General features: G+C 44.1%; 1 protein-coding gene across 5 annotated transcripts in view; it reads right to left on the bottom strand.

Moving 5' to 3' along the window:
- Positions 1–17699, bottom strand: part of FER (FER tyrosine kinase) — a 634526-nt gene that overhangs the window by 237199 nt on the left and 379628 nt on the right. For all 5 annotated transcript variants that reach the window (XM_063964096.1, XM_063964094.1, XM_063964097.1 and 2 more), the window contains one exon: positions 12236–12358. In XM_063964096.1, the coding sequence (XP_063820166.1) occupies positions 12236–12358 (123 nt within the window). The remainder of the gene's footprint in view (positions 1–12235; positions 12359–17699) is intronic.

Genomic DNA, 17699 nt, shown 5'->3' with positions numbered 1-17699 from the left:
ACTGAATAAGTCCACAATGACTGGATTACTATGTTGAAGCAAATAAGATATATTCAATTAATTCGACAAATCGGAAAAACGTCTTTTTCCGACATTTTTATGTCGAATCTGGATTTGACCTATTCAAGTCTGTTGCTGTTTTTCAGCCTAGTCGGAAAATATGTGGATTAGCCACGGAGCCACGTATTTTGTAAAATTTGCGGGCATTTTCAACAGGTTTTTGGCCCGTTTTCGACAACGCCAATTCAACTTTAAAAAAAGTCGGATCAGCATTGTCAAAAAACGGGCAAAACCTGTCGGAAATGCCCGCACATTGAATGCAAATTGAATATACCCCTATGAAGTCATGCTACATCCCTAATATATGAAAAGACATGGTAAACAGATTTTTTTTTTCTGTTTACACTTCTCAACTCTGGTCCTCATGTATAAGCAAGCAGGTCTCTTATTAGGACATGGAAGTCCTCATACATTATGAGAAATTGAACAGACAAATTACATTTGGAAAGCATACAAAGTAACAAGTTTAAAATGTGAAACAATTCTAAGACCTGCTTGACACAAATACACTTTTTGCTGTGCAGTCGGTTATTTCTTTCTGGAAACTTGGACGTCAAATATTAAATATATCGATGACAAAAAAAAGACATGTGAGTACTCAGAGAAACAACTAGTGGGAAATGGGTCCGGAAACCGCTAGTTACAAACGTACACAAAACCGTATACAATGTCCTCACTAACACAGAACATTAGAAGCCTGCAGATTGCAGACTATCAGGAATCTCTGCAGGCACAGGACACATTCTGCACACGTGCAGAACGGGTCCTGAGTGATCTCACACAGCACCCTTTCTGCCTTTGCATGATTGACCAAGGTGTTTGGGGGGCAGAGGACATTACCGGAAACGGGGGCGTGTCACCCCAATTTTCTGGGAGTGGCAAGGCCAGGGTCTGCGTCTCGGGACACACTTCCTGGCCTCACAAGACACCCTGCGACAGCCACCCTGAGTATGCTGAGGCTTAGGGTGGTAATAAAGTAGGTGATATGGTGTATGATCCGGCTGATACGGACCTGATAATACGCAATATTGTTCACATAGTCTAGTGTGTCAGCACATCATCATGTACCTACATGGAGGTCCGACAGGCGATGTTGCTAACGAGTGCAATGCTGCCGAATGCAGCAAAGCCGCTCGAGTCGGTTCCTCGCTCCCGACATCGGCAAGTGGGTATGAACTTGCCGATGTAGTGTCCCATCGCTAGCAATGTTGCATCGTGCACACATCACATAGTGTGTACATAGCCTTAGCTGTCATGTGCAGGAAATATCGCAACTATCGGTTGCGATGTTGATCCCAGTCTGCAACCTAAATCGCAGCGCTGTAATTTACAAAACCGCTTGCATGCAGCTTAGTAATTCCGACGACTGCCGAATCAGGCCCTGCGTACTTAATGAGCATTTCCATGAAACTCTGCTGTTTCTTGCCAAGCCTTAACGCTTACGAATGCTGAAAAAGTGGACACTAACAACAAATCGTTTATGTGTACATTTAGCTTACTATATGTTTTTTGGACTAGCAGTGCCAAAGCATGTTTAACAGGCTTTATGCTCTAGAGTTTAATGTGCATAATTAATGAAAATACAAAATTTGGTTTGATGTAAAAAAAAAAAAAGATGACTGAAAAACTGACAAATGTATCCCATTTAAAGGTGTCTATCAGTGGAACAAGATGAACACGTGTGTTTAATGCCCATTACACAATGGCATCAAAAGTATTTACCCAGTATAGAAATGGAACTCACACATTCCAAAAAACCCATACCCATCTGCACTTGCAGCAGGGACTGCACTATTTATTTGCATTCCCTGTCCCCAGCCACATCTGCTGGTGGGATATGGTTATTAGGTCGACAGCACTAAGGTAGATATGGACAAAGACCGACATGTGTTTTTTACATTTTTTTTTATTTTTTAACCTTTTTGATACTTTACGATCCACATAGACTACAATTGGGAACTGTAACCTATGCCGAGCGCAGCGGAGCGAGGCACCTTGCCCAAAGAATGGCAAGCGAAGCGAGCCATGCGAGGGGACATAGTGCACTAATTGGGGTTCCCAGTCACTTTACGAAGAAAACAACACCAAAAAAAGTAAAATAACTCATGTCGACCTTTCTAATGTCGACCTTGTTCAAGTCGACATAATGACCATGTCGATCTAATGCATGTTGACCAATAGTGGTCGACCTAATAACTGTCGACCTAAGTGTGGTCGACCTAATGACCCATACCCCTGTTGGTTACCACTAATGCTTGATTTGCATTTGCTTTTTGTAACACCATTGGGAAATCAGCCTCAAATACTACACACGCCTTCTCAATACAAAACACAATTACATCTAACTGCTTCGTGGTTATCACAATCATCACTTTAAACCATCTGTCATAAATACTAGACTTTCAGACATCATTTGTCAAAACATGATGATCTACAGATAGCAGTGATGGAGAACATGCGCACAACTACTGAAGCAGCTCGGGAAAATGATCTGGACCAATGCTTTTTGTTTTTCTTACCAATAACTGGTGTTTTTGGTATATTCACAAGAAGTAGAACATATATTTTGTCTAAAACAATAATCAGAAAATTTAGTCTAAACTACTATGCTCCAAACAACAAATGAAAGAGATGATCTATGGTTAGGGTCAAGGGTGCGGAAAATGAGAAGCGAGAAATCTTTTAACAAAGTTACACATCGTAAAATATTTAAGCCAGAATTTAATTGATCCCCTTGGGGTTATCCAATTAGCCCCGAAGACAGGGGTTATCAGGGATTTTTTTTTCTTCACCTGCCTCAGGGGTTAACGGGTGCAGAGACCCTGTTAACGCACACATCCGTGAACTTTTCATGGATTCTGTTTGTGAACAACCGTTAACTCGTGTTAACTCGTGCAACTATCAATACTATTACTCTACTAGCCACAGACTGACCAATTTTTACATTTTGGTGATATGCACGTTCCACAAAAAGTTTTTTTGGGTTGTTTTTGTTTTCATAGAACGATATCTATCCTATTTCAAAGGCAAAGTAAAATAAAAGCAAAATTAGGACAGAGGGACACATCGGTTTTCATTGCTTCTTCTCCAAGTAATTTTTAGACAAATAATTTAAAACCCATTATTTATAGCAAACTAACTACTGTACCTAGTATTAGTACACTAAAAGTATGTACCTCATACAAAGTCTGACCTTGTTATAACATTCACAAGACAAATGCATACATTTTGATTTTAACCCTCTCTTTTTTTCTACCCCCACACTACTGCACATAGACATACATACTGCACATAGACGTGTACATTTCGCCAATACTTAGGGAGGAAATAAGTGTATATAAGGCTGGGAATAGAAGGAATATTGGCTGGTTTGCAACATTCGTCAAGGTTTTCTTACATTCATTTTGTGTGTGTGATGTACAGAATGTTCCAGCATTACATACAATGACTGATGTGGATTTACCATGTAATGAGAGGGAACGAGGGTGCATTTATTTCATGTACTCATGTAGCAATCAGCTATAAGGACGAACTAGCTTTATAAACTATTGCAACTTTAAATTTAGAGGCAATGTCACCAATATCGGCTGGATGATTAAGCAAATCACGGAACAGCGCCATAAAGAGACGAACTGAGCCAGCACACCCCTTCGACTTTTTTTAATACAGTTGTGGGGAACACCTTCACTAATCTGAAATAGAGTAAATGGAATAATCCTACAAATTTGGTTGTTTTCCTTAGGGACATGACCGGTCTTGTCACAAACTGAAGATATGACACAAGCATTTATCCTTAAGTTTACAAACCATTCACAGCAGCCATTTGGCCCGTGACACACTTCTTTGTAATGCTACAGTAACCAGGCATTTTATGCTGTACTTTCCACATAAATTAACTTTTTTCGGTTTCATTGCAACTTAACATATGCACCTTGTTATGGCCGCACACAATAAAACTTTGGTGGACAGTTTGATCATTTACAGATTAGATCTTATCTGATGGAGTATGGCGGATAGAATACATCTTATTATGAACCCTATTAAAACTAGTGTGGGATAACTGTTCAAATCAAAGTACATAAGCCCATGCAAGGTGAGATAGTTATTCAGCCTGGTACCTGCACACTAATGAGCTGGTTATACAGCTTGGAACCTGCACACTTGTGAGCTAGTTATTAAGCAGGGCAGCTGCACACTTGTGAGCTAGTTATTAAGCAGGGCAGCTGCACACTTGTGAGCTAGTTATTAAGAAGGGCATCTGCACACTTGTGAGCTAGTTAATCAGCCAGGCAGCTGCACACTTGTGAGCTAGTTATTCAGACAGACAGATGCAAACTTGTGAGCTGATATCCAGCTGGGCATTTCACTGTTCCAAAGTGGGGTGCTAGTTCCCACATTTGCAGGGGTAAAATTATTTTATTTTGGTCTCTAACAATGTTTTACTGTATATAACCCTGATTGATCTTTAAAATAGTCTTACTCTTTATCCATAGCCAACAGTGTAAAAGGGCAATAGTTTTAGGACAGAGTGTCCACTTAACATAGTTTAGAATATTGTACAGTATGGTGAGGATTCTATAGCTGTCCTTTATGAAATTCTACACATCCTGTCATCTCCAGGAACTGCTATTAAAGGTAAATGTCAGGGCTGTGCTCAAATAGATTAGAAGTTGCGGAATCAGCAATTACTTAAAGGGTAACAAAAAAGCTTGTGTGAAAGCAAATAAAAATGAAATTCAAAAGCTATTGATCAGAAATACTTTCGTTTTGAGTTAAGCCAAAATAAAAAAACGTGTACATTTTACAAAAACTGCAAAACCTCATGTATAGATACTTTACTTATACCCCTTTCACATCGACAAAATAACACGAAATTATTGCCAGGTCGAGGTGCAGTGTGAAAGCTCCAAAATGAAATAACCGGGGATGAGCAACCCAGCATTTAAACCCAGGATTAAAGCAGGGTTAGACACGGGTCGGACTGCAGTGTGAAAGCATCTGACCCGGGTTCTTCAACCCGGTACTCAAGAAAGGCGCTGACTGGATGTTCCTGTGTCTCCCTTGATGATGTCAACAGCCATAGCCCTGGACGCACAGGCAGCACACTGCAGGCATCAAGAGAGCAGCATTTTAGAAGTTTAGCAGTGTAAGCGTTAATTTCTATGGCCAACTGGAGTGATGAGGTGGTGTGGGAGCTGCTGAGGATCAGGGAGGAAGCTGATATATGCAGGCAAATTACAGGCACTGTCAAAGATGCCAAAGTGTATAAAAGCTGAACCAAGGTGCTTGAATCCTGTGGCTTCCACAGGACACAGCAGCAGGTCATAAATAAATGATAATTGCTGGGAGAGAGCAGGCACGTCGTCTCAGCAGGGGCGCTGGGCAGAGGTATGACACATCGGGGCCGGGGTGGAGGCGGAGCGAGGGCGTTTTGATCGCAATCACGTTATTGTAGCCATGCCCCCTCTCTGTAATGCAGAGATTACTGGCATTTTACTGCAGGGGGCATGGCTATGACAACGCAATTCAGCGAGAACTGCGTCAACAACTGCCCCGGACCGCCCACTTTACTCATTAAGTGGGCGGCCGAGCCAGGGGTACCTGAGGGCCACCCGATTTTCAGGAGCCTCCTGGCCATTTCGGGATAGTAGGCAAGTTTGAAATAAATTAAAGGTCTTAAAGAAAAATTACCTTTTGTTTCCTTTTGACACCTCATCTTTGTGAACCAGAAAAAGTCCATTTTAAATTACATCCATAGTGTTTACATGGGTGACCTGGGTTCAGTGTGAAAGGTGCCAAACTGGGAATAACCCGGGCTAAAAGTGCAGTGTGAAAGGGTCTAACCCGGGTTGGACCCGGGTTCAAAATCCCAGGTCGTGCCCGGGTTTACGATGTGAAACCCTCCCTCACTCAATCCAACAGCCACTATCAAGGCGCAAGATCTTGCTTCCTACTGCAAGGACAAAATTGATAAGATCCAAGATGAAATGGTATGCTCTTCCTCAGTCAGTGACCTGCTCAATTACCTACCTGAACTCTCTGGCACCTTCTCTTCATTTGATCCCAAAAATGAAGTATCAACACTCTTCTCATCCTGCTACTCTACTATCTCTACTCTCGATCCTATATTCTAAATATGTCTCCTGTTCTCATCCCAACCTTAACAACTGTAATCTCGCTCTCTCTACTGGTATCTTTCCTTTACTGTTCAAGCATGCAGTGATTACTCCCATTCTGAAAATATATGTTATGGTAAGAACTTACCGTTGATAACAGTATTTCTCCTAAGTCCACAGGTTCCACAGGATAACAATGGGATATGATGGAGCGACAGCGGATTGGCACTAATCAATCAAAGCTTTCTGGCCTCCCAGGATGCAATGGGCCCGTCCATATATCCCCGCCCACTGGCTCAGGCAAATCAGTTGTATTGCAAAGCAGAAGGCAATAGCATCATGTAGAGCCCTGATCAGGCAAGAAAAACACACACACATCCTTCCATACAAGAAGGAAGAGGTTAGTGAGTAAAAGGATCCTCAAATCAGGTGCGTCAGGGTGGGATCCCTGTGGAATCTGTGGATTTAGGAGAAATACCGTTATCAACGGTAAGTCCTTACCATAACGTATATTTCTACGGCAGGGTCCACATGTTATCCACAGGATAACAATGGGATTTCCCAAAGCAGTTTAGAGGTGGGGATGCTCCTGGTGTACAGAAGAATCCTTCATCCGAATTCAGCATTGTGAGAGGCAAAGGTATTCAAGGCATAATGTCTAATGAATGTGTATACAGAAGACCATATGGCTGCCTCACATACCTGTTCTGTTTAAGCACCACATTGTGCTGCCCAAAAGGACCTACCTTACAAGTACAATGAACAGAGACAATAGCCAGAATAGGGAGATCAGCTTAGAGAATATGCTTCTGAAATCGTCATCTGAAGCCATCTTTGCCAGCATCTGTTTACCAGCAGGCTATCCTCTCTTGTGAAAACCATAGAGAAAAAGAGAATCTGCTTATCTGATGGCACTGGTACAAATCCACGTATATCCCTATTGCACGGATCACGTTCAGCGATGCATCTCCCGCAGAAGGGGCCGGAACCTGAAATGCCGGGACAACCCTTTCTTCGTTAAGGTGGAACTTAGTCATCACCTTGGGAAGATACCCAGATCCAGCTCTGAGAACTGTTTTATCTGGATAAAAACATCAGAAATGGGGACCAATATGACACTGCCCCCCAAGTCTGATATTCCTCTAGCTGACTCCATAGTCCGTAGAAAAATCATTTATGATCCATTTTAATAAGTGGTTCAAAATGGGCAACTTGAAGGGCTTTGAGGACTAACACAAGTCCCACGGCACTGTAGGAGGAACAACCAGAAGCTGAATGTGCAGCATACCCTGGTAAAAAAGTACGCACATCCTGTAAGTTGGTCATTTACTTTTGGAACCCTACAGTCAATGCCGACCCTTGCTCTTTCAAGGTAGCCACCTTCAAACCCTTATCCATTCGTGCTTGAAAGAATGTTAAGACCCCGGAACTCTGAAAGATTTAGGGTCCAACCTTCTTTCACTACAACCATTAATATAGGCTTGCCATATTTGGTGATAAAGGCGAGCTAATGAAGGTTTCCTTGCTCTGAACACTGTTTGAATCACCTGTTGAAAATATCCTCTTGACATCAGGATAGAGGCTTCAAAGGCGCTGTCAAAAACAGTTGATCCAAATGTCTGTGATAACCAGGACCCTGCGTTAGTAGGTGTGGATGTTTAGGGAGCAGAAGTAGAGCAACCATTGCCATTCACTGCTGGTCTTCCTGTTTTAACTTTCTCACCACCCTGGGTAATAGGGTAATTAGAGGAAAACCCATCTCACCGATAAGGCATCCACAAAGATCGCCCTGGGATCCTCTGTTCTTGATCTGTATGTGAGCACTTTGTTGTTCAACCAAGACGCTATAAGATATAGCTCTGGCAAGCACCTCTTGTTTACTAGAGTTCGGAAGATCTCTGGGTGTAGAGCCCATTCACTTCCCTGAATGGTGTGTCGACTTGAGAAGTCCGCTTCCCCGTTTAGGATTCCCAGAATGAAAACGGCGGACAAGGTTGGATGATGAAGTTCTGCCCACTTAGGTATGTGATTTACCTTCTTCATCACTCTTTGGCTAAGAGATCCTCCCTGGTGTTGAGGTACACTACTGCTGTCACATTGTCCAAGCAGAACTGGACTGGTTCTCCCTGAAGACTGTCCTGTGCCTACACCAGAGCCCTGTATATGGCCCGAGGTCCCAACCTTTATCGGTAGACACCTTTTTTTTCTTCAAAATTATATCCATCCAAACTGACAGATCATATAGTAAAGTCAGCATCATACTAGCAGTCAGTCACGTTATACATTAGTATAACAAGCAATATGAGTACATCATCAACTACAATAAAATTTTAAGTATGTAGGAGAACATATTTACTGAAACATGTTTAACAGATCTAACGTATTCAGACGCAATGCACAAGAAACAGTAGTCATGGTATACAGACTCATATGCAATATTCACTTATCTAACTATTCGTACTCAAACGGTAGATAGAGATGTATTACCCGTACTCAGTAGAGTGGGATACAGGGAGACTCACCCCGCTTCAAAGATCGATCATACGTTAGCGAACGCTGAGTGGATCCAGACGCTACTATTGTACACTGCCGCTCCCTGAACCTAGTGAACACAGACGCTCCAGTCACACAGCCGCCTATGCTGTGACCGGATACCCTCGTGGCAGCACTCAGTGAACACAGACGCACTGGTCACACAGCCGCCTATGCTGCGACCGGGTATCCTCGCGGTAGTGTCTGAGACGGAAGCGAGGAAACAGTTCATGGCAGGAGACTCGGCAGAAACTGGTCATGAACTGGGGGGAGGGGCGACCAGGAGAGCGTCCGACTCCCCCTGCTGACAACAACCCTAGAGATCGCGGCCTCATGCTATTCCTGGAGGCTATGATTCCTAAGGCTTAGCGCTGGAGCACCCATGGAGGCGGCGTGTCAGCTACTGTTTGGTAGTCTCCTTCCCAAAACAGCCTGGTAACATCTGATGGACCTGCTAGTATATCCGACACAGACGCCCGCCGAAACAGCACTATACTCGTGGGTAAGCATTGTCGCTACCCGGCAGAGAGTTGTTGGAGCGACTCTTTCTAATATGCGTATAAGACGCTGTTTAGAAAGGTCACTCAAAAAAATAGTAAGACTATAACAATAAAATAAGAAAGCTTAGGGCTGCTAAAAAACAGCAATCCTCTGACCATGGTCCGGCTCATGCCGCACCAAAGAAAAAACTGATTTGCCTGAGCCAGTGGGCGGGGATATATGGATGGGCCAGTTGCATCCTGGGAGGCCAGAAAGCTTTGATCGATTGGTGCCAATCCGCTGACGCTCCATCATATCCCATTGTTATCCTGTGGATAACCTGTGGACCCTGCCGGAGAAACACAAAATTATGACCCTAACTCTCTCTCTCAAACTATCATCCCATCTCTCAGCTCCCATGGCCCTCCAAGATACGAGAGACTTGCCTACACTTACCTCACACACTTTCTTAACTTACACACCTTACTGGACCCACTTCAGTCAGGCTGTCGTGCCCAACACTCCACAGAGACAGCACTTAATAAAGCAGTGAATGATCTGGTCACTGCGAAGTCTAAAGTTCATTACTTCTTATTCTTCTTGATCTCTCTGCTACTTTTGATACTATTGACCACTCTCTTCTCATACAAACACTACAATCCCTAGATCTGCAAGACATAGACCTTTTTTGTTTCTATCTAATCGTTGCTTCAGTGTCTGCTTCTCTAAATCCACCGCCTCTTCACTATCAGTTGGAGTACCGCAAAGCTCAGTCTTAGGTCCTCTGCTTTTCTCACTCAATCCACATCTCTTAAAGAATAATGAGCTCTTTTGGATTTCAGTATCATCTGTATGTAGATGATACTCAAATTTACTTATCCTCCCCAGATTTGTTACCATCTGTATTGGGCTGTGTCACTGAATGCCTTTCTGCCATTTCATCTTGGATGTCATCTCGCCACCTCAAACTTAATAATTCCAAAACAGAGTTAATTATATTTCCACCTGATAATAGTAGTTACCAACCTGATATCTCTATCACTGTTAAGAACTCGACAATCAGTTGTACACCACAAGCTCGCTGCCTAGGTGTCAGCCTTGACTCTGAACTGTCCTTTGTTCCCCACATTCAATCAGTCTCAAAATCATGTTACATGTATCTAAAAAACATATCCAAAATTCCACCATACCTTACACAAGACACTGCAAAAAAGCTAATCCATGCTCTAATCTCCCGCATTGAGTACTGCAATAGTCTTCTACTTGTCTTACCAAAAAGAGACTCTCACCACTACAATCCATTATGAATGCAGCTGCAAAGCTAATCTTCCTCGCTAAACGTTCATCGTCTACATCGTCCATTCTGTCAGTCCCTACACTGGTTACCTGCACTCTACCGTATAAAATACTTTTACTCACACACAAGGGCATTATCCAAACTACACAATATACATCTCTCTGCTTATCTCAAAATATCTTCCAACCCGACCTCTTCGCTCTTCAGATCTACGTTTCTCATCCACAGTCATTACTCACTCCCATTCAAGATTGCAGGACTTTCTTTGGGCTGCACCCACTCTGTGGAATGTCCTACGACGCACAATAAAACTCTCCTCTAGTCTCCAAACCTTCAAGCGTTCCCTGAAAACTCACCTCTTCAGGAAAGCTTATCAAATTCCAGAACCGCCCACATAACCTTCATGGGCTTTCCTATCTAATTACATCCAGTGTAGAGTCCATTCTTAACCTCACATATTTTTTCATTCTTCACTTTCCTACCCTCCGGACACCCAAAAAATGTCCTCATGCCCCTGAAGGCATGCAAGGAATAACTTGCACACTGCAATTGTAAATAGAATGCAAACTCCTCAAGTTCTATGTAGGTATGGGAACTTTTACATAACCACTTGCGAAAGTGATTAATAGCTCTTTCTAGAAGACAAGTTGTATTTTAGGTTTAGGGTTCCTTTAAGCAAACTCATTAATTAGGCTTTGAAAGATAGAAAAGACTTCTTACAAACAACTATTAAGGCTTACAGAAAGCAATTAGTTTTTACATATTTTAGAAATGTTTTTGCAACAGATAATTATATTATAAATCATTTAAAGGTCATTTTAGCTGTTTTCAGTAGTGAGAAATAAAACATTCTCTTATTATAAAAAATAAATGGCAATCTGACATGATGGTTATGAAATGAGGATAAACAGTTACTGTGTGATGTACCTGTGAGGAGAGCTGTCATTTTTCTCCACTCATCACAAACTAAATAGGACTACAAAATTGGATTTCATTATTGCATCTGTTGTCTCTAAAATGCAAAGCTAAAGATGGAAAAATACATTGTGCCTAATGCACTTTATTGCTTTTCTTCCTAAGCTCTTAATGTAATGATCATTCTGTAGAAATCACAGCAATTATAAAGCCATTTATCATTTATAGTCTAATAGGGAAGTAACACAACATAAAAAGAAAATATGCTGCTTGTTCAGAGTCTATTTTTCAACTTAAAAAAAAAAGCCTGCACTGCACAGATGTATTTTGAGACATTTTAGCAAAAATTGTTCAAATACAATAATTTCTAAGAACGCCAGAAAATCTCAATTACAGCATATTGTCCTAAGAAGAGTACACTTTATTTTTTTTAAATAGAAGAATGCTGCAAACATTACTGTTGATTTAACGCAACAATGGTACACACTTTAACTATGACATCTTAATAGTTGTCCTTATCAAACACAGAGTGAGACAGCCCCAAGCAGTGAATAGCCAAGCTTTTATTCTCAATGCAATAGCCTATGCGTGCTTGCTGCAGAGAAAGGTTTCTGTATCTTGGATACGTGGCTCCATTGAGTGAGGCTCATCTATCCAAGGCACCACCTGAAAACAATATTCATCTATATACCCAGAAATATCATTTCTCTGCAAGTTACTGTTTGGAAGACATAACTTGTATTACAAATGACTACAAAAGTTACTGCCTAATACGGATAAATATTAAATGTGAACTAATTTTAGACCTAACTAGAAAAGTAGAATGTCTACATACCTTAACAATAGGATTTAATAGAACCACTCCAGATTTCTTAGTTATAACTTGTTTTGTTGTATAATGATGTTCTATGAGCTGTGGAATTTTTGGAAAGCCAGTTCCCTCAAACCTGTATTGATTCTGTATGAAGAAGAAAAAACATGCAGATTATAATCTTGAATATTTAAATGTAAAGAAATATACTTTAACAACCTAGCAAAAAATACATGTTTGGGAAGTTATTAGAGGTCGCTAATCTTCTCTAATACGTTCACCTGCATAAGGTAAAATGGATTGGAGCAGGCTGAGCTTGGGAAAAACGCAATGTTTCTGCAACATTTCCATTTAAGACTGCAAGTAAATAATAAGAATTTACTTACCGATAATTCTATTTCTCGTAGTCCGTAGTGGATGCTGGGGACTCCGTCAGGACCATGGGGATTAGCGGCTCCGCAGGAGACAGGGCACAAAAATAAAAGCTTTAGGACTAGGTGGTGTGCACTGGCTCCTCCCCCTATGACCCTCCTCCAAGCCTCAGTTAGGATACTGTGCCCGGACGAGCGTACACAATAAGGAAGGATTTTGAATCCCGGGTAAGACTCATACCAGCCACACCAATCACACTGTACAACTTGTGATCTGAACCCAGTTAACAGCATGATAACAGAGGAGCCTCTGAAAAGATGGCTCACAACAATAATAACCCGATTTTTGTAACAATAACTATGTACAAGTATTGCAGACAATCCGCACTTGGGATGGGCGCCCAGCATCCACTACGGACTACGAGAAATAGAATTATCGGTAAGTAAATTCTTATTTTCTCTGACGTCCTAAGTGGATGCTGGGGACTCCGTCAGGACCATGGGGATTATACCAAAGCTCCCAAACGGGCGGGAGAGTGCGGATGACTCTGCAGCACCGAATGAGAGAACTCCAGGTCCTCCTCAGCCAGGGTATCAAATTTGTAGAATTTTGCAAACGTGTTTGCCCCTGACCAAGTAGCAGCTTGGCAAAGTTGTAAAGCCGAGACCCCTCGGGCAGCCGCCCAAGATGAGCCCACCTTCCTTGTGGAATGGGCATTTACAGATTTTGGCTGTGGCAGGCCTGCCACAGAATGTGCAAGCTGAATTGTACTACAAATCCAACGAGCAATCGTCTGCTTAGAAGCAGGAGCACCCAGCTTGTTGGGTGCATACAGGATAAACAGCGAGTCAGTTTTCCTGACTCCAGCCGTCCTGGAAACATATGTTTTCAGGGCCCTGACAACGTCTAGCAACTTGGAGTCCTCCAAGTCCCTAGTAGCCGCAGGCACCACAATAGGTTGGTTCAGGTGAAACGCTGACACCACCTTAGGGAGAAACTGGGGACGAGTCCGCAGTTCTGCCCTGTCCGAATGGAAAATCAGATATGGGCTTTTGTGAGACAAAGCCGCCAATTCTGACACTCGCCTGGCCGAGGCCAGGGCCAACAGCATGGTCACTTTCCATGTGAGATATTTCAAATCCACAGATTTGAGCGGTTCAAACCAATGTGATTTGAGGAATCCCAGAACTACGTTGAGATCCCACGGTGCCACTGGAGGCACAAAAGGGGGTTATATATGCAGTACTCCCTTGACGAATGTCTGGACTTCAGGAACTGAAGCCAATTCTTTCTGGAAGAAAATCGACAGGGCCGAAATTTGAACCTTAATGGACCCCAATTTGAGGCCCATAGACACTCCTGTTTGCAGGAAATGCAGGAATCGACCGAGTTGAAATTCCTCCGTGGGGGCCTTCCTGGCCTCACACCACACAACATATTTTCGCCAAATGCGGTGATAATGTTGTGCGGTCACCTCCTTCCTGGCTTTGACCAAGGTAGGTATGACTTCTTCCGGAATGCCTTTTTCCCTTAGAATCCGGCGTTCAACCGCCATGCCGTCAAACGCAGCCGCGGTAAGTCTTGGAACAGACAGGGTCCTTGCTGAAGCAAGTCCCTTCTTAGCGGCAGAGGCCATGGGTCCTCTGTGAGCATCTCTTGAAGTTCCGGGAACCAAGTCCTTCTTGGGCAATCCGGAGCCACAAGTATAGTTCTTACTCCTCTCCGTCTTATAATTCTCAGTACCTTGGGTATGAGAGGCAGAGGAGGGAACACATACACTGACTGGTACACCCACGGTGTTACCAGAGCGTCCACAGCTATTGCCTGAGGGTCCCTTGACCTGGCGCAATACCTGTCCAGTTTTTTGTTGAGGCGGGACGCCATCATGTCCACCTTTGGTCTTTCCCAACGGTTCACAATCATGTGGAAGACTTCCGGATGAAGTCCCCACTCTCCCGGGTGGAGATCGTGAACACTGCTGACAGTGCTATCACATGATTTTCCGCCCAGCGGAAAATCCTTGCAGCTTCTGCCATTGCCCTCCTGCTTCTTGTGCCGCCCTGTCTGTTTACGTGGGCGACTGCCGTGATGTTGTCCGACTGGATCAGCACCGGTTGACCTTGAAGCAGAGGTCTTGCTAGGCTTAGAGCATTGTAAATTGTCCTTAACTCCAGTATGTTTATGTGAAGTGAAGTCTCCAGACTTGACCACACTCCCTGGAAATTTTTTCCCTGTGTGACTGCTCCCCAGCCCCTCAGGCTGGCATCCGTGGTCACCAGGACCCAGTCCTGAATGCCGAATCTGCGGCCCTCTAGTAGATGAGCACTCTGCAGCCACCACCGAAGAGACACCCTTGTCCTTGGAGACAGGGTTATCCGCTGATGCATCTGAAGATGCGATCCGGACCATTTGTCCAGCAGATCCCACTGAAAAGTTCTTGCGTGAAATCTGCCGAATGGAATCGCTTCGTAGGAAGCCACCATTTTTCCCAGGACCCTTGTGCAATAATGCACTGACAGTTTTCCTGGTTTTAGGAGGTTCATGACTAGGTCGGATAACTCCCTGGCTTTCTCCTCCGGGAGAAACACCTTTTTCTGGACTGTGTCCAGAATCATCCCTAGGAACAGCAGACGTGTCGTCGGGATCAGCTGCGATTTTGGAATATTTAGAATCCACCCGTGCTGTTGTAGCAGTATCCAAGATAGTGCTACTCCGACCTCCAACTGTTCCCTGGACTTTGCCCTTATCAGGAGATCGTCCAAGTAAGGGATAATTAAGACGCCTTTTCTTCGAAGAAGAATCATCATTTCGGCCATTACCTTGGTAAAGACCCGGGGTGCCGTGGACAATCCAAACGGCAGCGTCTGAAACTGATAGTGACAGTTCTGTACTACGAACCTGAGGTACCCTTGGTGAGAAGGGCAAATTTGGACATGGAGGAAAGCATCCTTGATGTCCAGGGACACCATATAGTCCCCTTCTTCCAGGTTCGCTATCACTGCTCTGAGTGACTCCATCTTGAATTTGAACCTTTGTATGTAAGTGTTCAAAGATTTCAGATTTAAAATAGGTCTCACCGAGCCGTCTGGCTTCGGTACCACAAATAGTGTGGAATAATACCCCTTTCCCTGTCGTAGGAGGGGTACTCTTTTTATCACCTGCTGGGAATACAGCTTGTGAATTGCTTCCAATACTGCCTCCCTGTCGGAGGGAGACGTTGGTAAAGCAGACTTCAGGAACCTGCGAGGGGGAGACGTCTCGAATTCCAATCTGTACCCCTGGGATACTACCTGTAGGATCCAGGGGTCCACTTGCGAGTGAGCCCACTGCGCGCTGAAACTCTTGAGACGACCCCCCACCGTACCTGATTCCGCTTGTAAGGCCCCAGCGTCATGCTGAGGCCTTGGCAGAAGCGGTGGAGGGCTTCTGTTCCTGGGAAGGGGCTGCCTGCTGCAGTCTTTTTCCCTTTCCTCTACCCCGGGGCAGATATGACTGGCCTTTTGCCCGCTTGCCCTTATGGGGACGAAAGGACTGAGGCTGAAAAGACGGTGTCTTTTTCTGCTGAGAGGTGACTTGGGATAAAAAAGGTGGATTTTCCAGCTGTTGCCGTGGCCACCAGGTCCGATAGACCGACCCCAAATAACTCCTCCCCTTTATACGGCAATACTTCCATGTGCCGTTTGGAATCCGCATCACCTGACCACTGTCGTGTCCATAAACATCTTCTGGCAGAAATGGACATCGCACTTACTCTTGATGCCAGAGTGCAAATATCCCTCTGTGCATCACGCATATATAGAAATGCATCCTTTAAATGCTCTATAGTCAATAAAATACTGTCCCTGTCAAGGGTATCAATATTTTCAGTCAGAGATTCCGACCAAACCCCCCCAGCACTGCACATCCATGCTGGGGCGATGCTGGTCGCAGTATAACATCAGTATGTGTGTATATACTTTTTAGAGTATTTTCCAGCCTCCTTTCAGCTGGATCTTTGAGGGCGGCCGTATCAGGAGACGGTAACGCCACTTGTTTTGATAAGCGTGTGAGCGCCTTATCTACCCTAGGGGGTGTTTCCCAGCGCGCCCTAACCTCTGGCGGGAAAGGGTATAATGCCAATAACTTCTTTGAAATTAGCACTTCCTATCGGGGGTAACCCACGCTTCATCACACACTTCAATCAATTTATCTGATTCAGGAAAAACTACAGGTAGTTTTTTTCACACCCCACATAATACCCATTTTTTTGGTACTTGTAGTATCAGAATATGTAACGCCTCCTTCATTGCCGTGATTATGTAACGTGTGGCCCTACTGGAAAATACGTTTGTTTCTTCACCGTCGACACTGGAGTCAGTGTCCGTGTCTGTGTCTATGTCGACCGACTGAGGTAATGGGCGTTTTAAAGCCCCTGACGGTGTTTGAGACGCCTGGACAGGTACTAATTGGTTTGCCGGCCGTCTCATATCGTCAACCGACCTTGTAGCGTGTTGACACTATCACGTAATTCCATAAATAAAGCCATCCATTCCGGTGTCGACTCCCTAGGGGGTGACATCCCATTACAGGCAATTGCTCCGCCTCCACTAACATCGTCCTCATACCTGTCGACACACACGTACCGACACACAGCACACACACAGGGAATGCTCTGATAGAGGACAGGACCCCACTAGCCCTTTGGGGAGACAGAGGGAGAGTTTGCCAGCACACACCAAGGCGCTATAATTATACAGGGACAACCTTATAGTAAGTGTTTTCCCTTATAGCAGCTTAATATATATTTATATCGCCAAAATATGCCCCCCCTCTCTGTTTTAACCCTGTTTCTGTAGTGCAGTGCAGGGGAGAGCCTGGGAGCCTTCCCACCAGCGGATCTGTGTGGGAAAAATGGCGCTGTGTGCTGAGGAGATAGGCCCCGCCCCCTTCACGGCGGGCTCTTCTCCCGGTTTTTTCTGTAATCCTGGCAGGGGTTAAATACATCCATATAGCCCAGGGACTATATGTGATGTATTTTTTGCCAGTAAAGGTAATTACATTGCTGCCCAGGGCGCCCCCCCCAGCGCCCTGCACCCTCAGTGACCGCGGTGTGAAGTGTGCTGAGAGCAATGGGGCA

This window comes from Pseudophryne corroboree, chromosome 1 (genome assembly GCF_028390025.1).
Source record: "Pseudophryne corroboree isolate aPseCor3 chromosome 1, aPseCor3.hap2, whole genome shotgun sequence".
Classification (NCBI taxonomy): Eukaryota; Metazoa; Chordata; class Amphibia; order Anura; family Myobatrachidae; genus Pseudophryne; species Pseudophryne corroboree.
The sequence above is the reverse complement of the archived record's forward strand: the minus strand, read 5'-3'. Positions and strand labels throughout refer to the sequence as shown.